Source organism: Filicampus tigris, chromosome 16 (assembly GCF_054856515.1).
Source record: "Filicampus tigris isolate MCC_2025a chromosome 16, RoL_Ftig_1.0, whole genome shotgun sequence".
NCBI classification, from domain to species: Eukaryota; Metazoa; Chordata; class Actinopteri; order Syngnathiformes; family Syngnathidae; genus Filicampus; species Filicampus tigris.
In genome coordinates this window covers 12,421,531-12,446,030 of record NC_141232.1, presented here as the reverse complement: position 1 = coordinate 12,446,030, position 24,500 = coordinate 12,421,531, and the positions used below count along the sequence as shown (strand labels likewise).

The following is a 24,500-nucleotide window of genomic DNA, read 5'->3' as shown; positions in this document are numbered from 1 at the left end:
ATAATGTGTGAGCACTCAAGGCCTGCAAAAGAGGCGGGTTTTTTTTTTCTAATTTTCGGAATATCGGTCTAGCTAGCTATTAGCTAGCCAACTGCACTTCACTATTGCATGGAGACTTAGGCGAACAAAGGTGCTCAAGTTCTTATATAGTGGGGGAAGTGCAATTAATGCCGGGGCATTAATGTGCTTCTGAGGCTGTACTAAGTCAAGTGCCCTGGGAAGGTGACACATCATATTGCACTTGAAGGTTGGATGCAGTTATAATGAGGCGTTGGTGGGCCAGTCGCTATTTTCATGAAGGTCCGTCAGTCCCACCATTTAAGTTTAAGTGCTGGGGCGATATGTGTACACCCCACGGCAGAACCTGGATAATTTTGCCCCCTGTAGGGAGAGTCAGCCTTCAGCGCGCCCTGACCAACTGCATGGCGCATTTCGACACACTGCAGCAGCACCTTGGATACGGTTGAAAACAGAATCAGTTAAAGGCTAATTAAACCAGGGACAAATGATATGCAAATTTAAATCTCGTAAAAATTTGATTTAGGCTGCTACAGTGTCCGTCATTACAAGGTTGATGCCATAAATATGATACATTACAATAACAAAAATTGAGGCCATCATTTATTAATGATCCTGGTTATAGAGTAATGATCATGTTGTGCAATTGAGCAGTAGGCGTGATTGTTTTTATTCTGTGGCATGATACACTGCAATAACTGTCCCTCTGTAATGTTGTTGACAAAATGTCTGAAATATGCAAATTCAAACAAATTGTTATGGAAATTATTTTCTATAGGTTGGCGGTTCTGGCTTTCATTTTTTCCACAGATTTCATAAATCAGACATTAAATCTAAAAAATACTTTACGTAGGTCACATGTACCACTCCAGCTGCACTTACACGTTGAAAGAAAAACATTTTTTTGTGTGTTTTTTTTTTTTTAAATCAGTAGGAAATAAATTCAATAAAAAGTAATTGATTAACGGACCATTCCGTCAATCTGATGGAATGCCCACCTCTAGTAGCCATGGCTTTTGATGCCGGGGCAAATTTTGATGGGCGAATTGGCCCGTTTCCGGAGTGGCTAATGTGGGAAATATTTACCGCGCCACTCTCCGTTTGAACTCATTATAAACTAATATGTTATTTGATTAGTTATGTCCCAGGCTGTAGAAACAAATGAGATATGATGGTGTAATGAACCGTTTTGCATTTTATTGTTGATTGTTGCTGCTGAGGGGTTGTAATGAGCTTGCCACTACTGCAATGTATGCTCGTAAACGCACCTTTTGTTCGTGAAGTGACGTCCCATCCACAGTAGCGATTTCACCGGCAAAACAAACACATTTGCGTAAACCTGGTTTGTTTGAAAAGTGATCAATACGAACGGCAATTGTGTCACGCTGTCAGCATCAAAAGTGTGCACAGTCATTTACCGGCACGTCGAATAAACTGACTTTCTTCCCCAGGCCTGTATTCTTTATTAAACAATGTCAGCCTCAATTCACTGACAAAAACAGAACCACAAAATGAGCAAACAACACACAAAACTGCAGTATAACAAAGATGAAAGAGGGGGGGAAAAAAATCGTACAATTCTACTCAGAAAATAAACCCATCATACTGTTATATATTACAAAAGCCTTTTTTGTTCTAAGTCTCTTCAATATCTTTGCAAAATGTCCCATTTCGTTACATAAATCGAAAACAAAGGGCGACACTTTATAAATCTGCACTTATGAATGAACTGTTTCACCATTATTATGGAAACGTCGTACATGTCCTGTTTCCTGTTATGTTTTACTGTCCCATATTTAACTGTCTTTGAAAAGTAATTCGACAGCTCTCCCCAGCACTGCTAGCCGCTAGCGTGGCTGCCGCGGAATGCTGGCAACAGGCGCTGTAGAATACAGTAGTGTCAGCATATTTAAGTCGTTTTTTTTTTTAGCGCTTCTTAATCAGCGATTGAATCAGCGCCATTGTGCGTTGAAGTCGGCAGCAACAGTTTGTGACGGCAATGCCTCGGGGTCTGGAAAACGAGTCAAGTCAGCCGCTACGCCGCGACAGCTATATTTGCTTCACGGCACACGGTCGAAACGACTGTGTGTGCCGGAGAAGGTGTCCTTCTGCATGAGAACAACTGTTTGTTGAAACAGACATGAAGCTTTATGTAACACAACATCGAGACAGCGTCTCGCTCGATGACCTATAGCCATCCCATAATACATCTGGCCCACCCATCGGTCGCTATGGCAACAGGGCACATGTGACTACGCTCTCTGACGCTAGGCTTCTAATTTGTCCAAAGCACACACGGCCATTATACTATTTTTACCTTTTTCGTCCGTCCTCACTGTGCGTCTCTGCTGTTTTGCAGGGCTGACGTCATAGTGCCTCTTTTCGTTTAGCAGTGCATTATGAACGAGACAGAGACAGCGAAGGAGAGAAGAAAAGGAAAGATGAATATTGCTTTCCCAAACTAACACTCTACATCAACAGTACGGGGAAGTATAAATTACATAAACAGAACGACAAAGGATTAATTTTGAAACAAAATTCCAAACTCAGACGACATGACCTCTTCCCTTAGTGTCTTTTAAAAGCTGAAAATTCCCCCGACAAAGCAATGGCTCCAATTCATGACTGAAATTGTAATCTTTGGCCTAATATCCTGACTGGTGATGCCTGAAACAAATTTAGAATAATACAAACTTACTGACACAGTTGTTAAAAAAGTTTTAGCTTTTTTTTTTTTTAACTTTATGTATTTTTTTTGTCAAGCCTGACAAGAGTTAAAATACTATTCCAATCGACTCTATGCTAGTAGTGCAAGTTACGGTCGCACCAAGCTTTACATTCATGAAGATGCATTTCTAATAAAAAAAAAAAATGTTTCTGGGGAAGCTGGATGTAAAGTCTTTCCTTAAATGCATTTAATCTGCTACATATTGTGTAGAACTGCAGTGGACCGTTAAGCGGCTAATATTATTGACTGAAAAGCCGATTTGACCCGCCTCTTTGCCAGACTGTATGTTAGTGTGAGTTTGTGTGTGTTTACAAGACTATAAATGTCTTTAGTTTGACGTCAGAAGCTGGCTGCTGTGGAATGCTGCTTTCTTGCCAAGAGGGCTGTTGTACACACACTCACAGTCCAGTCTCACATATACACATACACATCGGGACAGTGTCTGTGTTGTAGTGGAAAGGGAGACACGTGCGTCACCGTGAAACACCAGAATATTTGTTTAGGTAATTGAGAAGTGAGTGGCTGCACACATATTCACAGACACACATCGTGTTTATCTACCAGCATTCAGTTTTAGACGCTTTGACTCTTGCCAACCGTTTTTTTTTTTTCTTGCAGCAGTAGCACCAGCCGCAGTGACTGAGCCAACTGAATGGTCACACATCACCAAATATAAAACCGTCTTGATCCTTGGGTTGTGTGTCTTTGCATGTGTCGGACAGTTAGGGGGCATATTTCTTTTACCAATGTCTAACTTTGCTTTTTTGGGGGGCGGAGTAACTCATTTTTGCACAAACTCCAATAGTACTGTACCCTCAAAAGCATGGGTCAAAAAGTCAAATTGGGACAAAAGACAGTCAGGATTTGAATGACGTTCGCCGCTCTCTAGTCAGGACAGAGCTAACAAGCTTAGCCTTATTGTGGATGTTGGTGTTTGATGAGCTTACGTCCTACTTTTTATGGAGCGTAAAAGCTGACGGCTCAAAGTGGGTAAAAGTGAAGCTACATAAGCCAAACCACAGGTTTGCAAAGTGAAGCCCAAGCCATACATAATGTCAGTTCAGAAGATCCAAAATGCTAGTTCTCTGTGAGGAAGTTCTGATTTTGTTTCCTGTCCAGACAGCAGATAGGAAATGTCCTGATGTCCGAACATACCTTTTAGCATCTTCAGGAAGTAGCCTAATCCATTAGCGGGGATCATCTGAGCTCAAGAGACAGTAACCAACACCATGTGGCAGATCAGGGTCAGTGTTGGCTCACTTCTCAAAAGTCCCATCTTACACACATTAACACACGTATCCAGTGATCAGTGTACCTGACAGAAGCCGATAAGCTAATTGGGGATGTCTATTCTGAAGTTGCAGAGTCTTGGCTTGTCTAGTCTGTGTGATATCTGACAAAATACAGTAGTGTGTATGTTTACAAAAGTAAGAGATCTTTATTGTTAGTGTATTTTTTATTCTGGTGTGATTTCTTAGATTGTCACCCAAATGGTTCGCTTTGATTTTTTTTCTAAAAAGAAAAAGGAACCAATAACTTGTCATCTTTTCAAAATAAACTTTTTTTTTTTTTTTGAAATCTGTTCTTTTGTAGCCAAAATATACCGAACCAAAGTTTCCAAGAAACCGAACCGAACCGAAATGTTATTTAGCAAAAGTACCAAAAATCGGTACTTTTGAATCTGTATTGATTCCCAGGTATCGAGAATCGGAACCAAACTGGTTCAAATGCGAAAGGTACCCATCCCTAATTACGGCCCAGTAATACATTTGGTTACGTCATCAAACCTACTCGCTCCTTTTGAATTTACAAATAATGCTGCTGAGTAACATGCACAGTGGCCTTTTAATGTTTCATGAGAAGAAATTGTTGATTAGAGATGCAATATTCTTGGTAATTTTTTTTTTTTTTTTCAAATGGTGGTTTGATATTTCTATATACGAGAACAGCTGGACTTAGCAACAGGTTTGTTTCATGTCGCAGATATTCTGACAACCTCAAATTTACTCCGGTTTCTATCCCTAGGGGGAAAAAAAGCTGTTTTTTTCTTTTTTCTTTTCAGTATTTACAAAATGCTATGCAAATATTTTGAAATCATTAGTTACACATGTTTATATATTGATGTACGTGCTTCATGTAAAGAAATCCATCCATCCATCCATTATCTATACCGTCTCTCCTCACAAGGGTCGCGGGCGTGCTGGAGCCTATCCCAGCTGTATGTAAAGAAATATTCATTGGAATTGTTGACAGAATACGTTGCACATTTCTTTTAAATAAGTAAGCGTTTATTTTATCTGTATATTGACCAGTGTGTTTATTCGACTGTTTCATAGTGTTGTTGCCCTGTTTTTAAAAGTTAACATTCCTGGCACTTAATTTTCAACAATATGGCATTTTACCCAACTTTTTTGTTTGCTTTTTGCAATACCACAATAATGCCGTGGCCCTAATACCATGAAGATATCGTACTGTGGGACTCTGATATTGTTACATTCCTACTGTGGTATAATAAAAAATGGCAGTGAAAACCACGGCCAAACAAGTGATTCAACCCCACCAAGTGCTTTAGTGCAGAGTGAATACAGCTTAGAGGTGTGTGTTTTTTTTGTTTTTTGATTGATGAGTGTAGAACATTTTCACATCACATACTCTGAATATAGGTTGAATCTGTGCGAACTAAGAAACACTGGGGGTAAAATTAAGCTAGCTACCGGTCGACACTAGATTAATGCAAAGCTTGTGGCTATTTATAGGCAGCAGGATGCTGCGTTCCTTTCTTCTTACATTATCGTTGCGCATCTGAGTGAAATAAGAACTGCATCTCTTGGTTTGTGTTGGAAGGCAATAAAGTAATAGACCCCTGACAACATTGTCCAGACTCATCAGTTATTCTCACTCTTTCTCCCTCGCTCTCTCTCTTGCAGTAGTGGAGGTGACAAGCAGCCTCCCATCAGGCATGCAGAGCCCGGTAGGGACAGCAAGTGAACAGCGAGGAGTGGGTGGAGAAGGGGGTGAGTACTAGTCCTCAATAGTCTATTCATGTCTGTCTGGTTCTCGGTTGAGCATGCCTGGGAGACTTCACCAGGGTGGTGTTGACCCTGGAAATTCTATCTGTAAAGATAATGAAGAGAACTTAGGGCTGGGCGATATGGCTGAAAAGTATATCACGATATATGTATTTCATATTGGTCTATCGATTTACAGTATGTTTGAATTTTATTTTATATTTTACTGTTGAACCCGGGGGAAAAAAAGGTTGAATTGAGGTCATTTTATTTTAACATATTGTATACTTAATATATAGACTTAAAAAAAGTCAACGCAACCATGAAAAATAAATAAATTATATAATAAATAAATTATAAATAAATTGGTCAATATTAAAATTAAATGAACTGCTCAATCAGTCAATAAGTATTGATTTTTTTCAACCTATTTAATATTATTTAAAAAAAATAATGTTTTAGTGTACATTGTAATGTAATGTAGTGTACTGTGAAGTTTCTCCTCCACCAGTGCATTGTAAATGCTTATTTGCATTAAATGATACCCCAAAGCAACAGGGATGGACCGATTATCGGCCGGGCCGATTTATCGGCTCCGATATTCAGTGTTTTGACAAATATCGGCATCGACCCTTTTTAAAAATCTGATGGCCGATAATAAATCAATTTTAGAACTGCGTTAACTTGAAGGAAATTTTCGCCCAGCCCCAATAGAAGTGGCCGTGACAACCGTGAACGAGTTTAACTTATTGCTTTCGATGGACTTGGTCACCATTTAAGATGGGGTTGAATTTTAAATGGGACAAACAGTTGTAATTGTGCATTTATTCAACCTGCAGGCAAATCAGCCAGAGTATTTGTCTTCTCCGGTTGTTCCATAATTGATTAATTGAGGGCCATGGATATTGCTTGAGGATTACTGATGCCGCTGCCACTTAGTTCATGTCCTCCCCTAATTTGATCACAGATTTGTTTTCTCCCTCCATGATCAAACCCGATTGGTATTGCTATGGACCTTGAGGTCATGCATATTCAGCACACATTCAGAAGGTAATTCAACCTTTTTCGGTCATTTGGCTAGTCTTAATAAATGTGCTGTGTGCTTTTACTTTTCATATGATAAGCTACAATTGTCTGATACATGAGAGTCCCTAAAATGCGTCATTACTTACTAGAATACCCTCAAGCACGTAGTCTTGTGATGGAAACGCAAATGTCTGACGCACCAAACCAAGTGCACTTCTATGGAATAATACCTCGGGCATGTGAAATAATGTTTTAGTGGGCTCCTTTGACCTTCATGAGAAATCATCAAGGGTGATCTTTTGTGTCCTTTCCTTACTTGGATAAGGCAAGGCAAGGCAGTTTTATTTATATAGCAAATTTCATACACAAGACAACTCAATGTGCTTCACACAAGCAAAGACAATGTGCTTCACACAAGCAAAGACAACACCTTTGCTTGTTTGTTTTATTTGGAGGTTTTTGTGTATCTGTTTATATGTACTGTATTTTCGGACTGTAAGTCACACTTTTGTTCATAGTTTGGCTGGTCCTGTGACTTATAATAAGGTGCGACTTGTATTTATTAATATTTGAAAGAAAACCCAGTCATGGCAACTAATGTGAGACATCGCTGGTTTAACATGTGGCTTCCGACACAACAAGGGTTTACTATTTATAGCACCAAAAGACAAAAATAACCCACCAAGATTCTACCTTTGGCCACAATACAATGCAGAATTATGTTTAAGGTAAGCAATTTTAAGCTATAAAGAAACACTTTTTCGTAATTAGAAGCGGAAGTTTCGAATCCAACATAATTTTGGGTGCTTGTCTGATCGGTAACTGTTCTTGGTTTCGATTTTTGTCAAATTAATTTCCCCCCAAAATGTGATTTATACTCCAGAGTGACTGATGCATGTTTTTTTTTCTTCGTCATGACGCAGTTTTTGACTGGTGTGACTTATCCTCCAGAGCAAGTTATAGTCTGAAAAATATGGTTAGCCAAATTGAGTAATTGTGTTTACTGCTTCCCAGGTTCAGAAGAAGGCTCAGGCGGTGGAGGAGGCCCTGTTGACCTGCGCACTGAGCCCAGATTGGGATCTTTGCCTGTGGGAACTACAGGAGTGGACACCACTTTAAGAGAGCAGCAGCTCCAGCATGAACTCGTACTACTTAAACAGCAGCAAGAACTCCAGAAACAACTACTATTTGCTGAATTCCAGAAAAAACATGAAGTCCTAACCAGACAACATGAAGTCCAGCTACAGGAACACCTGAAGGTACTTATAAATAACTTGAACATTGAGCTTCCTTGAGAACCAATTTGAACGGAACAAGGCACTGCTTGTGTATTTTGTCATTTATTTTCGATGGTTGTCGATTGGTATATTTGTCATTTTGATAATTATATCGGTTTGTAAGCAACAACAGGAACTGATAGCAGCAAAGCGACAACAAGAGCTGGAGCAGAAGCGAAAACTGGAACAACAAAGACACGAAGAGCAGGAGAAACAGCGACTGGAGCAACAGCTTCTTCTGCTTCGGAATAAGGAGAAAGGCAAAGAGAGTAGGTTCAACTTTACACCATTGCACCTGATCTATGCACAAGACAAAAGGTTTTTGCGCTCGCACTAACTGCATTTGTGTTTGTATGTTATGAAAGGTGCCATTGCTAGTACCGAGGTAAAGTTGAAATTGCAGGAATTCCTTCTAAATAAGAAAGATCCTGGTATCGGTGGACTGAACCATTCCTTCTCCTCAAAGTGCTGGTAAGGATTTTTTGTGAGCAATAATAGTAAGCACGGAGAAAATCTTATTCTTCATTACCAATTCTGACCTTCAAATGTTTAGGCAAAACCTTTCCAATAATTTTATCAATTTTAACCTATTGTACATCAAGAGTTTTAGTAGTTTGTGATATTACTGTGCTTGCTGTATGGCGCTAAAGACAAAATGTTAGCTAAACGTCTTGTTGTGGCTAGTCAAAAGATACATTTCAATAAACCATATTAGTGTTGTGCTTTCCAGAGTAAATTTTGAAGTATTATGACAGTCTTTTACCAGCTGGCCTTTTTGTGCGTCCGCAGGGGAGGCCAGAACACTTCCCTGGAGCAAAATTCTCCACCCCAGAGTAACACTCCAGGAACTCCTCCATCTTACAAACTTCCTACATTACTGGGGAACTACGAGGGCAAGGATGACTTTCCGCTCCGCAAGACAGGTAGAGGACACAAACGTGGACATAACTCTGTGAGATGGTCGTTTTTTTTTTAACTTGTCAAGATTAAAACATTAAAATGGAGAAAAAATTAACAGCACGATTCGGTTTTTAATCAAACTAATATTGACTTTATTTATTTGGCCCATTGGGAGCATAGTTGTTGACTTGAATTTTGAATTTTGTGCATGGGATAAATTCCCACTCGATGCCCCATCACAATCATCCTTTATTTGACTGGTATCCGGCCGTTGGGCCAAAGTCAGACATTTGGTGGTCACTAAAAAGGTTGTTTGGAGTATCTTGGCCCAGCTGAATGCAGGGTCAACTCTCACCTTGGTGTGATGACTGGCTGAATTTGTTCCCCCTTGTCCTGTTGACGTATCTTCGAGCAAGATAACAAAGCCCCCCAGTTACATCTGATGCCGCGTCATCAGTGTTTGAACACCATATGCCACCCTGAAGGACTCAGTGAAATTGTAAAAGTGCTTTGAGTATCAAGAAGGCAGATAAGTGATGTAGCATTTTTACCATTTCACAAAAAGAAAAATGCTCATCATAAGCTAGAAGTGAATGGAGAAGCTTTATTAAACTCATTCAGTACCAGACTTTATCAGACCCATTGTGAAATGACATATAAATACGTCATTGGGATGGAATGAGTTCACATTTCACTTCATTTTTAGCACCGCTACCAAAAGTATTGATCCAAACCAAATGACTGGCTTTGCCAGACGTTTTCGCCATCCAGAACATGGACCTGTATCCAATTAACCCATTAAGGACGAGAGCGCATAACCGCGTTTCTACCACTAGAACTAGATGTGCTGTTGCGTCATTCTAACTTTAAAGCCGGGAGATCGGATACATCGATGTCTTTTTTTTAATCCAATTCTCCGTCTCTTAGCCACTTTAATGCATCAGAATATACACGTGGCCGAATATACACGTGGATTTTTTTCAAGCCGTAAGTAGGCTAATGGCGGACGTCGTTGATCGCCGGGAGCTCTGATAAGTAACGGCCGTGCTATATAGACGACGCGCACGACCAGTGGAACCAGTCGAACGTGATATGATATGGTTTGTAGACAATAACGATATTGACGTCTTTGTAACCGAATACAGGATGGTAATTACCACTCGATTTTTTTTTTTTATTAAAATACTGCTTCTCTTGCACTGACACGTTATTTTTACATCTTCGATTGAAACAGTAAATAATAATAAATTCTGCCCCTGTGAAAGCCACATGTCTAAGCTCTTTAATTCTTTTGGAATTATCGTTCTGTCTGCTACACGGGCTGAGATATTAATCATTTAGTAAGTGTTGAATTTCTCAGAGAACTTTTTTTCAAGGGTTATTCCAAAGACGACCTTAGGTTTTGGGGAGCTGTTGAGACAGGCGCTTTAGTCCTTAATGGGTTAAAATAATTTTGTGCTGTCTGTCGCTGTACACAGTAGATGGCCTCACAGTCCAACAGATGTGAAGTGGTTACTTAAAGCGGAAGTCAACCCAAACATATTTTTTAAGAACATGTTCCCAGCAGGCCCACTAGTTGAAACACGGCATTCTGATTAATTTTGCGTTTGTGGAATATAAATTAAGCAGCAAAATGCACTTGGTTTTAGCCATCTCTGGGGGCGGCCATTTTGTCTTCTGTCGACTGAAAATGACATTACAACTGCTCACAATGACCAGTGACGGCTGACCTGTTTTCTGAATCTGAGCCGTGATTGGTTGTTGTGAGCGGTTGTGATGTCATTTTCAGTTGACAGAAGACAAAATGGCGGCCCCCGGAGATGGTTCAAAACTAGTGGATTAACACTTCCACAAACGCAATATTTATCAGAATGCCCTGTTTCAACTAGTGGGCTTTCATAGTTTCATATGTTTTCTCTTTTATATTGTTGACTTTTTACTTGCTGAAAAATAAGTCTGTGTAATAATAGCCTTAGGGGATTCCCTTGTGACACTTGGTAAAAAACACAATCACATTTTGTTCCTGACGTACAATAAGTGAAGAGTGTCCAAAAGTAAAATGTTATTTTCATTTATCTAAAGTAGCAGCAGAGACAAATGGACATGTGCTGTAAAAAAATAAAATAAAATAAAACTCCTTCCCCTTAAGTCTACTTAATCAGTCATGTGGAACGGATTAGCTCTAAGATATGATGTTTTCTCTTTTTCACTCTCCCTCCTCTTTCTGTCATTCAGTGTCAGAGCCTAACCTGAAGGTGCGTTCACGGTTGAAACAGAAAGTAGCAGAGAGGCGGAGCTCTCCACTCCTCAGAAGGAAAGATGGCACTGTCATCAGCACCTTCAAGAAAAGAGCCATTGAGATTTCAGGTTACATACATAACACTGTCAAAGATTATTCTGGTAAATATTGTGGCTAAATATGTTGCAAATTCCATGATGTGATTTTTTTTTTTTCTTTTTTTCCCCTTTTACAGTCTCTCCTCTCTGTAGTAGCGCTCCAGGCTCAGGGCCCAGCAGTCCTAATAGTTCTAATTCAGCTATTGCTAATGGCAACACTGGCTCTGTCCCCAACATACAGACTGAGGTACACAAACACACATGCACAGGCACAGTCAATTTTGCTGGTTTCCATAAAATATAAATAAAATTAAAAAAAGGAAATAAAGCGAATATAGTGATTAAGGTGAAAGTCACTTCCACACTTTAGTATTTGTGTGTTGTCTTTAAAGGTGTGGCCTTGTGAGTGACATCAGAAGATCTGACTCCAGCTCACACTTTAACCTCTTCGGTTTTTGTTGACATCTGCATGAAATATAATTGGGTTGTTGACCTGCGTGCTTTACAGAAAAAAGTGGTGCATTCTCTTGCCACTTTTATTTTTTTTTAGAACTCACAAATAAATGTATTACAGTGTGTCATTTATGCAGAGCTAAATCCATAGTTTGAAAACCACATATCGATCTGTTTCTATTCTACCATACCTGAGTGTACAGTAACCATTCTGTGTGTCTGCAGCTTAGATCGCTTCATCAGACGCTAGGGGCTGATGGGACATTGAGTCCGCTAAGTCTCTACACCTCACCATCTCTGCCCAATATCTCGTTAGGCCTCCCTGCTAACACGCACATCACGGTAGGCAAAAGACACACACAGACATAGACAGCACATTAAGAATCATTTTGGCTTGTAATGAATGAATGCTGCATTGCAGTTTCTATTTTACATAGCATTTTTTGTTTGCACCAGGTTGTTCCCTCTTAGGGCGGCATTAGTGTAGCATTCAACATACTCCGACATAACTCTGACTGTTTTATTTTGTCAGTGTAAAGGACGCAAATAATTCAAATCAAATTTGCTTGTTGAATGCAATGGCAAAACTTCACAGGCCTCCCAGAAGTTGTCAAGCCAACAGGAGGCAGAGCGTCAAGCCATTCAGTCACTCCGGGCAGGTGGCGCTCTAACTGGGAAGTTTCTCTCCACATCCTCCCTGCCTGCAGGTATACATTTATGCATTGACTATTCTATTAGTAATACGATTCTCGATTCTCTTCAATGTCATTGTGTAGGTATTCCGAGGTTTCAGTCAATGACAATCCCCTCTATCAGCTCAATAATAAATGAAAGAAAAATAATCGTGTACTTATTTTAGTCTATTATGCCTAATCAATAACATTTGAGCATACATGGTTGATTTATTATGTCACTGTGCTGCTGTAGTGAAAATACTGCATCCCTGCTTGATGCTCAATTTAGAGGCTCTTTGTCAGCTGGAGATAACTGAGCTTCTTTCAGCTCCCGACAACATTAGGTGGGCGGCAAAGTGCAGAGGAGAGGTGAACATGACAGCTGAAACAGGCTCATTGGCCGCACTTGCTGTTTCTGTCCTATTATTGTGTTAACATCTTTTATCAGTAAAGCTGACACAATTGTATAAACACAGCAAAAACCTTTCTCATTAAAGAATATGCTGTGTAGCTGAGTAGTATTATTGTTGTATCTTCAAATAAAACTAAATATTTGTTTTTTGGGTTGTTTTTTTTTTTTTGCAGGGGTAGGACATGATCTGGAGACTCCGCCTCCTAGCTCGCATTCTGCTCATTCTTCATTATTACAGCATGTGCTACTACTGGAGCAGGCCAGACAGCAAACCGCAATGCTATCAGGTACACATGTATTACACACATGCAGTATTACATGTGCAAATGCAAAATAAAATTGTTTTGTTATTTTTGTTTTGTCTAACTGTTTTGACCTTCCACCCAATCAGTTCCTATGTACAGCCAGTCGCCCCTAGTTACAGCAGAGAGAGGCGTGTCCGGCGGCATGCGATCTGTCAACAAGTTGCCTCGCCATCGGCCTCTCGCTCGCACCCAGAGTGCACCTTTGCCCCAGTCGCCCCAGGCCCTCCAGCAACTAGTAGTTCAGCAGCAACATCAGCACTTTCTGGAGAAACATTACAAGGTCTACATGCGCGCCCGCACAATTGCAAATCAATGCGTGCCTTTAAATTTGCTCTAACATCACTTTATTTGCGTAGATGCTTTCAAAGGGTTCGGACTTACCCAGACCACCTCCCACTCATCCAGAGGAGACTGAAGAGGAGCTTACGGAGACCAATGACATGCAGGAGGATGATGTAGGGACAAGCATTCACAGGTGATCACCAAACAGATGGCTTATTTCTCATGTAAATTGATATTTAAAATATATTGTTTATGTATTTGGAAACATATTAAGTTTGAAAACCACTTGGTACGTCTTGAGCAGACCTCAGACGGAGGCATCAGACGACACCGCGATCCCCTCTGACCGACGTAGTGTGCATCCAAAGGAGGAGGAACGAGGAGTTGTACACGTGAAAGGGGAGAGCACAGAAAGTGAACTGGATGAAGAGGATGAGGAAGAAGATGTCATCCAGCTGGGGGATAGCGAGGAAGACGGCAGGTGTAGCTACTCCCAGGTTTGTGCACGTTTAAGAAAAAAAGGAAACAGTCATAACAACTTGCGGTTATTACCGGTACTGTTCCACTCCACATAAAATATTCACTCCTGTTGGAGGCTATAATGTCCAATGCAAAATGGTTGCCAGCAGCCTTTTTGGCAGATCCACAATATTGAAACATTCCACTTGTCCTTTGCCCCACTTTTCTCCAAAAGTTGAGAATTCTTTTCAGTTCTGTTTATATAATCCTGTAAATACACAAACACAAGTAAAACGTACTCAAAATAATAATAATCACTATAGACTGATCAGTTATTTGATCAATAACCAAACATGTTCTATCCAAACTACAACCACTCACCATTATTTGTGCTTTCATAGTGCCATTTATTGGCATAACATGGTCCGCAGTTTGATGATTGATTGTACACCTGATAGGCCCACTCCGATTCTGTGTAGGGGATAATCAAGCTTGGTTCACAGCATATTACACAATCCCCATTAACCGATTCCCTTGTAATGCATCAGAAAAAACATTGTTTCTTGAAAGAAAGCATTAGAAACTGTCAAGAGAGGTGAGTTTAACGAAAACCAATTTGTACGCAAACCACGGTAAACACATCAATTCAGTTGTTGAAACTGACAGTTCAGTTCTATGAAAAACAACAATTGATTTATGGTTGATGAAGTTCTATTTTGTTTACGATAAGCTTGGTTTAGTTATGAGGACCGACTCAGACAAATGAATAACCACCTTTTCCTTTTCTGTTTCATCTGTTTTGTAGTTGCAGTTGTCCCAGTTAAGTCAAGTAGGAAAATTACATTTGCTTCAGCCTTCAGTGATACAACATGATTTTCTTAACTTCATTCACAATTCAAAACATTTGCCAGGGGGTAAATTGTCAAAACTCCCCAATGCTGAAGAATGTTATCTGACTTTTCGTGATTTTCTAACCAAGCTCAAATGAGCCAATTTTGAGTTTGGCGGTCCTGTCTCATATAAATGAGCCACCGCTCAATGACAGACCGGCAAAATGTACTCACGTATTATATAAAGTACATTTGCTGCAGTATTACGTCATAATTGGGTAACATTTTGAAAGGCTCATTCACATATGCATTTTCAGAAATAGGAAGCTCACAAAAATATACTTGGCTGTGTAATTTCACACTCGATGGCTGGGCAGGCACCCCAGAGACATGACATACAAGCAATTAAAAAACAAGCCAATGTTCATTAACTCATTCACTGCTATTGATGAATATAGATGTCAAAGCTCCATTTTTACGGGACTGGCAGTGAATAAGTTAATGTCTCTCAAGTTCCAAATCATGGAGTTCTCTTTTCATTGTGCTTTTACTTAAACTGTTGATTATGGAAGAATATGGTTTCCATCAAACATTTAAGTGAAGAATTTTTGTCCAACCACATTTTATCCTTAAGAAGCATAGTTGACCAAAGCGTTCATGGTTTTAATCACGTGTAGGTCAGGTTAGTAGCTTCGCTAATTTGTTTACTGTGGTTGTTGTCTTTTCAGGCTAATAACACTGGTCAATAATTTTCTTTTTTTTTTTTTTTAATCAGAGATTTCTGGGTCTTTTTTCTTTTGCGCTGATTCCAAATCTGCCCTTGTTTTTTCTGTAGGACATCAGGTTTTAATAATAATAATAAAAATAATAATATATTTACATAGTCCTATTCATGATTCATGTGTTAGATTCAGCAACAGTGGGATTTTCTTTCTGAAAATCATAGCTATAAATTACAATGCATGGTGAAATCAGTTTTGCGTATGTTTTTAAAGGTCAAACCTAAGAAGCAACAAAGTTTTTTTTAATTAGCGTCAAAAATACATTTAGAGACACAAAGTCATCTCTGATTAAAATGTGCTGTTGACCTTTGTAATTTGATCCACAAAAGTTTGAACTTTTAATATCTTCATGGTAACCACGTGGCACTGTGACGAGGTTATTTCAGAAATCAAAGGATACTTCATGCAAAACAAAATGTGTTATCATCTTAAACACGTGAATCGGTGGAGTACTTATCCGATTGAAGGCTCCTTATTTTGGTTGGTTAAACGGTTTTGTATCACAAGTCAAGTCAATTTCCCATTCATTCATTTATGGACTGGTGACATTTTAGCTTCGTGGAGATTTCTAAGTCACAGTAATGCCCATCAATTTTACACATTTTGACTGGTGATATATCTAGGCCAGGATGTACTCAACTTCTCACCCAATGTGTGCTGAGATGGGCCTTACCAGGAGATTTCAGAGATGATCCTGACCAGGAGATTTCAGACTCGTTTCTGCGCCAGTGGTATACGCCATCTTAATGGACCCTAGAAAACTACTTCAGCAGACAACAAATCTAAATGTGTGCTATAGTATTATGAGTCTTTGAGCACTTTTATCCTCACGCTTAGCAAACACCTCTTCTGGGAACATAATACTAACCAATCTTGGCAGCTAACAATTGCTGATTGGGTTGCAGAATTATAGAGGTCATGATTTTTGTCAACCAAATATGCCTCAGCTTTAGTCCGAAACTTGTAACAATCAATAAACACCATTTCTTCTCTATAAATGTCACAACTAAAGCAAGAGTCTTGCACATGTCTTTGACATTCTACCAATTATTATAAACCATGTCAGAGTATTGATGGCAAAATTGTGCTGAATCATGTGAAATATGATAGCTTGGAAAAGTAGCCATCTCACTTTTGTTCATTAGTGTGTAGCTAGTCCCTGTTTCTTTATCCCTGCTCTTGATTGGCTGTAATATTAATGACTGGCTAATGTGTAATCTGACTTTACTTATGTAAATCCAGCACGCATAAACGATAAAAGAACACACTCTTAAGACATTTGTAATTGTGTGCCTGTCAGAGAAACTTGAAAATACATGCATGTTTTTGTAATAACTGATGATGGCCAGAGATTATTAGATTTTTTTTTTTTTTTTTTTTTTTTTTGCTGGGCAGTTTGAGCAGTTAATCAATCACAAGGTTGCCAGTAGCATGTGATTTCAGCGAGCGGCGTCGTGACACTCTGCCATCAGCAGATGTCAATTTGCAATAATGAAATGATAATCATTTGTCTCATAATCTCCTACACCTCATTCAGCACATGACTATACCAGTAGGCAACCTATTAGCAATAGCATTCAACCATGAAAATGCATACAGAAGAGCACCGTACCACATTACAACTAGCTTCTCTCAGGGTGTCAGAGACACTGCTCTGCTTGTTTATCTCAAACAATACAACGTAAATTTGTCATCATTAGTTGTGTACTTGACAATGTAGAAAAAAACTGACCAAGGGGTATCTTCAGGATTTTAGACAACCTGTGCAGAGTTTTGTTTTTGTTCTCGTGTTTATGGGGGCAGAGACAAAAATTGCGTAGCTTTTTTAATGTTAACTTGCTCATTCTTATTATTTGATTTTTGTCCATTACAGACTTAACTCTTAACACACTGCAAAGCAAAGATTGACCTTGAGTATGTATACACACCAAGTGTACAGTATAACTTAATTCAAGAGTAACCAGAACATGCAAAGACACCCAAAAAAGAAAAAAAAAATAGAGCATAGAATTTGATGTTCATTGATGGATATAATAATTGAATAATCCTGTTAAGACTTCTGAAGATCCTTGAAGCCATCGCCAATGAATTTCTTAATGACAATTAGCAAAGGTGACTAGAAACTAGTTTACCATTTTGGGGGAAAAAAAAAAAGTACAATGTGACATCAGCTATAGGAAGTTGAGTTGCAACCACAATCCACACTATAGCAACTCCTCCAGGCAGCATTATTCCACTTAGTGCAGCACTGGCATCAAAATGCACCTTCAACACGTTAAAAAAGAGATATTCTCACAAAACATCCATATGGTAATATTTAACAGTCAATTATTTTATACTTAATTTCCCTTATAAACATCCATCCATTATAGTCGCGGGTGAGCTACAGCCAATCACAGCTGACTTGGGGCAATTGGAAGGGTAAACCCCGAATTGGTTGCCAGTCAATACTTACCAACAACAAACCACACTTTAATTCACACCTACGGCCGGTGTGGTCTTCAAATAACCTAACATGGATGTTTTTGAAATGTGGGCGGAAAAATGAGTACCTGGAGAAAATCAACACGAGCGCAGGGGAGAACATGCGACTACGCACAAGGGCGGCCTGAACAACAACACCCAATGATATGATCACATGTCACTAAATAGATTTGCCACATGCCAAAAGCGCCAAGTGACTCATCACACCATAGAAGGTCTGACATTTTGCAGAACAGAACAACTTGGAATTTGTGTATAAAATAGTCCTATGTCGCAATGCTTGCTTCGTCACTTTTTGACATGCACGGATACTCACACGCAGTCAATTGTGTCGTATACGCACGCATGTCACTGGAAGGAGAAACAAGACGTCTTTCCATTCTGGCCTTGTGCTGGTGAAGATGCAGACACTTCTAAACATGCGCGCACACAAACACTTTATTTGACGCTGCATTGACATCACCAGTCGGTGACTCAACCACTGGACTCACTGCCGTGTATGTGTGTGTTCCAAAATCTCTCTATCTTCCAGTGTGCGTTTTTTGTGTCCACCCACGCATGATGACTCATCCAGCTCGCAGCAATATTCCCTATATGTAGTCTGTATAGAACTGCTTACACAAACCTTGAAGGCCAGACACACACACACACACATACGTTCGCTTACTGAAAAATATACTGTGAATGAATGTAAAACTGTGAGTGTGTGTGTGTGCGCAGCGTCAATCGTGTGAAACGCACATTTACTGTGGCTCCTTTATTGCCGAGATAAATGAATTGATCCTATGAACTTTTTCTCACCTTGCCATCAGTCCTTGCAACAGATGGGTGTGTTCACCTCCTCGTTGGCCCACCGGCCGGTTGGAAGAGCACAGTCTTCTCCCGCAGCCACCGTCAACCCTGTCAGACATCTTTTTACCACAGGTCAGTGTGTGAAGCAAATGCCGTATGAACCAGGGGGTCTTCAATCCTGTTCCTCGAGGGCCGGCGTCCTGCCTGTTTTCCATCTCTCCCCGCTGCAGCGCACGTGATTCAAATGATCAGATAATCGGCATGGTCTGCGGAAGATGGATAACGATTCAGTCGAATCAGGTGTGTTGCAGCAGGGAGAGATGGAAAACAGGCACATGCCGGCCCTCGAGGAACAGGATTGAAGAACCCTGCTGTATGGAGTTTGCATGTTCCCACTTTTGCTTTTGTCGTTTTTTTTGTTTTCCCCACATTCACAAAACATGCATGTTAATACTAGGGATGTTAGATACCACTTTTTTTTTTTTTTTTTTTTACTCTCGAGTACTCACTGATACCCAGATACCAATACTAAGAACCGATACCACTAGTACTTTTGATACATAAAACTTCAATTAACACAGTAACTGATAATTGTGAGCAAAGACCTTTCTCCCTCTCTGATGCACATGATGATTCACCAATGTGTCAAACGGCTGCAGTGGTGCACCAACTATTCGTAGGAAAGATTTACTCAATGTCAGCTTTTTTTTTTTTTTTTTTTTGCCTTAAGTATCGTTAATTGATATCGGCATCCTTCACGAATACCCAATACTTTGAAATAAGGCCGGTATGGGCCCGATACCAATACCCGGTGTTAGTACTCGCCCATCCACAGTTAGGACTCTAATTTTTCAATACATATTAATGTGAGTGGGAATGGTTCTTTGTCGATATGTGTCTTGTGATTGACGGGCGACCAGTCCAGGGCGTACCTCTCGCCTCTCGCCCAAAGCCAGCTGCGTCAGGCCCCAGCTCCCTAATGAAAACACGCATATTATAAGCGTTATTCACGTCATAGCATTTACGTTGCTCTCTTCTTCTGTTCCTCTTCCTCCAGGACTTGTTTATGACAGTCTGATGTTAAAACACCAGTGTGTATGTGGCAATGCTCATATCCACCCAGAGCATGCTGGGAGAGTACAGAGCATCTGGTCCAGGCTGCAGGAGACAGGCTTGCTGGGCCGCTGTGAGGTAGGCGCACGTGCACGCACACGCACACGCGCACATTCGCTTTCACACACACTTGCACCTAAAATAAGTCAAGAGTAAGTGTGCAGAAGGCTTTCTTAGTCTCTCGCTGTTTGTGTCTGAGCAGAGAATTCGTGGGCGTAAAGCTTCTCTGGATGAGATCCAGACTGTCCATTCCGAGTTTCACACTCTGCTCTATGGAACCAGTCCACTGAATCGACACAAACTGGACCACAAGAAGCTACTGGGTACAAAATGATCGGCTTCAGAGTGGTGCCTTGAGATATGAGTTGAATTTGTTCCGTAACCACACTCCTAACTCAAAAAGGAAAAAAAAAGAATCTCAAATCATCTTTCTTCACTGAAATGGAATTTAAATGCCAATAATTCATTCCAGACTAGCCTCCCTTACAAATGTGTAATGTCTTTGTTAATGAAATAAAATAGCACTGTGTAATATTTTAAATATTGTATTTTGTGCCACAATTCAAATGAGCATTATGCTGCTCCTTCTGGCATGTGTGCTCTTGCCACCTGAGGGACAGAATAAAACAGACATGGAGACACACGAAAAAGAGTCTGTCTTTTTTTGGCAAAGGATAAAGAATATATGCACGTGAGTATTGTTTGTCTACGTGTTGCTCCACAAATTGTCTACAAATGTCATTAGTTAAAAGGATGTAACTATAGCTGGGCAGTGATCATGTTTAAGTTTAACAGTTTAACAGACTGCTGCTTGTTCTGAAGTGGGTTGAGCTCAGTTCACTGCCACCACGCAGCGCTCATCTCTCAAATTTTTTTTATTTTTTTTTATCGCGGCTCAAATCAAAAGGTCATTCATATCTTGAAAAACTCTGAGCAACACTTGTATCTCAAGGCATCACTGTATTTTGACTTGCTTTTGACTGCAGCGGTTGTGTTGGCCTCTATGTTCATTTGTTTCCCACCAATACCTGCTGCTTCAGGTCCAATCAGCCAGAAGATGTATGCTGTTCTTCCCTGTGGTGGAATAGGGGTGAGTTTTTCCTCTAAGCATCTTTTTTTAGTCATCACAAGTACTCAGTGTCGTTTTTTTCGAGCTGGAGTGCTTTACTGCCCTCTGCAGGTGGACAGTGACACCGTGTGGAATGAGATGCACTCGTCCGCAGCTGTGCGCATGGCGGTGGGCTCTGTTATTGAGCTGGCCTTCAGAGTGGCGGCAGGGGAACTGAAGGTAACACACACACACCCACGTGTGTGCATATACACACACTGTTTTCTAAAAAGGGCATTACCGTTTGTCAGACCCGTCCTTTTCTGTCTTTTCCTATCTCTGTACCAGAATGGCTTTGCAGTAGTGCGTCCACCCGGGCATCATGCGGAGGAATCCACTGCCATGTTCGTACATGTGTCTGATTTTCAAATTCCAAAGCACCTCTTTCATGAGGGGATTTTTTTTTTTTTCAATCTGTCTTCTTTCTTCTCCTTACTTGTGTGTGAGCGCAGGGGGTTTTGTTTCTTCAATTCAGTCGCCATCACTGGCAAGCTTCTCCAGCAGAAACTGGGAGTGGGCAAGATCCTCATCGTGGACTGGGTTAGTGAGCTCACGCACATGCATAAGTAACGCAAAATTCAATTCCGAAGTTGTTGCTGCTGTCCATCCGCTTATTGAACAGTGTGTGCGCTCGCCATTGACCAAAACGGTTTCAATGATCTGCCTAAAGTGTACGGATTGAAATAGCGTTCAGTTTCAACCCTGTTTCTCATCATTTATCTTTTTTATTTATCATTTATTTTATTATTTCTTTTTTTAATACATTTTTTGCCCCCCAAAAGAAGAGTTATGCAACAAGAACCAGTCTCAGCATCCAAATAAATACTAGACAGCTACACTGCGTGTTTCATAACGTTGCTCTTTCTCTGATGCCTCCGTAACCTGCCACTGCAGGACATTCACCATGGCAACGGCACACAGCAGGCCTTCTACGGTGACCCCAACGTCCTCTACATCTCCCTCCATCGCTACGATGACGGCAACTTCTTTCCTGGTAGCGGAGCTCCTGAGGAGGTAAACGCACAAACCTGGATTTCCATCGTCCTTGAAAGCCAGACTGTAATGCAGTCGTTCTCTGTGTTCAGTCTGTCATAACTCAAAGGAGGCTCATCGTAGAGGATGAAATTGAATCAAGGCTGATATGTTCCTTAGAGATTAGTTTACTGCGTTTATTTACATTGCAAGCCCGACTGGATTTACACCCCATATCCAAGTTTCCAATTTCAATTTGAAGCCTATTTGTGATTTGACTGCCTATTTCCATTTCACAAGGCACATGGCTGCGTTTCTCACTGACGGAACACTTGAAACAATCGCGCAAACTCAGATGCCCGATTTGAATGTAAAAAAATAAATGAACACAAGTGTTATCTCCAGGCATTGACAAAACAGAAGTAAATAAAACAAAACATAAATAATAGAAATATTACACATAGCATACCATTTAAATGGCTTTGGGCGGACTCGATATGTATCAAAATTGTGTCCACATTAGAAAGAGGCCTGATTCTAATCTTAAGGTATCCAATTTTGTGCATTTTTTTCTCCTTACACTGCAATGGCAGTTATCCAAATTGTGCCATTTGAGTGAAAATTTAGAATTGTGTCTCCTGAAAATTCAGAATAAATCCAGCCTAAGAACCCAGTTTCTATTTAGTGCCTCTGTCCAATTTTTTTGTACGTGTTTCGAGTGAACCGCATCCAATATTACAGTGTTTACATTTATTGAACATGTGAAACAAGTTGACAAAAATAAATGTGTAATATCAGTAAAAATGTTAGTTGGCCTGGACGAGCTCAAATAACAGATGTGCGCGCGTCTCCATTAATCTCTTCTTTCCTCAGGTGGGATCAGGTGCAGGTGTTGGCTTTAATGTCAACATAGCTTGGACAGGAGGAGTAGAGCCCCCTATGGGTGATGTTGAGTACCTCACTGCCTTCAGGTAAACATACTCATTTCCCAGAAATGTTTTTTTTTTTTTGTAATTACAATGTACAAGCTGTGCTACTTGAGATTCCAAAGAAAGTAGTAGACTCGGGTGTGTCACTCTCACACATAAGCAACACGTAATAATTGTTGCCTATGGTTAATGTTTACTTAATGCATCTGCAGGCTGCTTAATGTACCGTATAAATGAAATGTAGATACTCCAAATCATTGTAAGTCATCCTTTTCAAGCTTGTTACTTGACATCAAGTTTGGCAACGAGCCAGAAAACGATGTCATCCACTGAAGTAACCCCGTCGGGATGCCTTGTGTGCATGTTGTGCGCAGGAGTGTGGTCATGCCTATTGCTCAGCAGTTCAGCCCAGACGTGATTCTGGTGTCTGCAGGCTTTGATGCAGTGGAGGGTCATCAGTCTCCTCTCGGAGGTTACATTGTCTCTGCCAAATGTGAGTTCCACACTGGTTACCGTGGCGACCGGTCGGCTTCCGGTGGCAAAAAAGTGGCTCACACTGATGCTAAAAAGGATTTCGATGGAGTGTAAATGCATATGTCCCTATTTTGGCAGGTTTTGGTCTGCTAACCCAGCTCCTGATGGGTCTGGCTGGTGGGCGTGTTGTCATGGCACTCGAGGGAGGTCATGACCTCACCGCCATCTGTGATGCATCGGAAGCCTGCGTCTCTGCGCTCCTTGGAGACCCGGTAGGAGAGTCTGCATCTCTGATACGTCTATTTGTACAAAATATGTCATCATTATTCATCGTTTTCCACTTTTCAATTACATGCCACTTTGACATTGCATTGACATTGTGTTCCGATGAAACACACACACACACACACACCCACACAGTAAAGGTGAGCGACAAGCATGTGTTAACTCGCCACCTGCGTGTCCTTCACAGAGTGACTCTGCATTTCAGTGGCCTCAAGAGAAGCCGTGTCCTAAAGCCTGTGCCTCTCTAGAAAGAGTGATAGAAATCCAGAGTGAGTCAACACACACACACACGCACGCACGCTCTCAATTTCACAGCATGTCTTCTTCTCACTCTGTGTGTGTTTCTGTGACTCTTTTAGGTAAACACTGGTCTTGCCTCCAGACTTTGTCTCAGGCAAGCAGCCACTCGCTATTGGACGGCCCCCTGGGAGCTCAGGTTCAATCAGAGAAGGATGAGGCCGACACGGTTAGCGCCATGGCCTCTTTGAGCGTTGATGTAGAGCAGTCAGGCTCGGCCGCCAACATCACTGACGCCAGCAGGTCAGTCAAGTCACGGATGACAGCTCTACTAGTTTGCTCTTTGGGGCATATTGTCCCGTTCATTCAATTCATTACGCGCATTTGATTCGCACCTTGAAGATGCGGCGATTCTCCCGTCTAGTTTTGTGACACGAGAGTCGTGTGGCGTTTTCCTGAGACATAAATTCCACACTTGAAATGCTGAAATCGACCCGGACGTTATATACTGATCGTCCCCGTGCGTGCCCGGCTCATTTAACAGGCTACTTGGAAGGAGCCTGTGTATGCGTATTATGTATTTTATAAATACAATAAAAGTAATTTAATCAGAGG

General features: G+C 40.7%; 1 protein-coding gene across 11 annotated transcripts in view; it reads left to right on the top strand.

Moving 5' to 3' along the window:
- The window catches only part of hdac5 (histone deacetylase 5), a 48,465-nt gene that overhangs the window by 17,206 nt on the left and 6,759 nt on the right, over positions 1 to 24,500 (top strand). For all 11 annotated transcript variants that reach the window (XR_015090092.1, XR_015090093.1, XM_086055313.1 and 8 more), the window contains 26 exons: positions 5,674 to 5,760; positions 7,795 to 8,039; positions 8,182 to 8,326; positions 8,423 to 8,528; positions 8,847 to 8,980; positions 11,193 to 11,324; positions 11,432 to 11,541; positions 11,973 to 12,089; positions 12,343 to 12,454; positions 13,007 to 13,120; positions 13,225 to 13,418; positions 13,495 to 13,613; positions 13,725 to 13,917; positions 18,788 to 18,899; positions 19,825 to 19,958; positions 20,083 to 20,203; positions 20,921 to 20,970; positions 21,061 to 21,168; positions 21,277 to 21,332; positions 21,441 to 21,528; positions 21,883 to 22,002; positions 22,834 to 22,931; positions 23,264 to 23,382; positions 23,502 to 23,635; positions 23,836 to 23,917; positions 24,008 to 24,188. Coding sequence is in view for 9 of the 11 variants with exons in the window: in XM_086055313.1 (XP_085911439.1) it covers positions 5,674 to 5,760; positions 7,795 to 8,039; positions 8,182 to 8,326; positions 8,423 to 8,528; positions 8,847 to 8,980; positions 11,193 to 11,324; positions 11,432 to 11,541; positions 11,973 to 12,089; positions 12,343 to 12,454; positions 13,007 to 13,120; positions 13,225 to 13,418; positions 13,495 to 13,613; positions 13,725 to 13,917; positions 18,788 to 18,899; positions 19,825 to 19,958; positions 20,083 to 20,203; positions 20,921 to 20,970; positions 21,061 to 21,168; positions 21,277 to 21,332; positions 21,441 to 21,528; positions 21,883 to 22,002; positions 22,834 to 22,931; positions 23,264 to 23,382; positions 23,502 to 23,635; positions 23,836 to 23,917; positions 24,008 to 24,188 (3,211 nt within the window). In the remaining 2 variants the exon portion in view is untranslated. The remainder of the gene's footprint in view (positions 1 to 5,673; positions 5,761 to 7,794; positions 8,040 to 8,181; positions 8,327 to 8,422; positions 8,529 to 8,846; positions 8,981 to 11,192; positions 11,325 to 11,431; positions 11,542 to 11,972; positions 12,090 to 12,342; positions 12,455 to 13,006; positions 13,121 to 13,224; positions 13,419 to 13,494; positions 13,614 to 13,724; positions 13,918 to 18,787; positions 18,900 to 19,824; positions 19,959 to 20,082; positions 20,204 to 20,920; positions 20,971 to 21,060; positions 21,169 to 21,276; positions 21,333 to 21,440; positions 21,529 to 21,882; positions 22,003 to 22,833; positions 22,932 to 23,263; positions 23,383 to 23,501; positions 23,636 to 23,835; positions 23,918 to 24,007; positions 24,189 to 24,500) is intronic.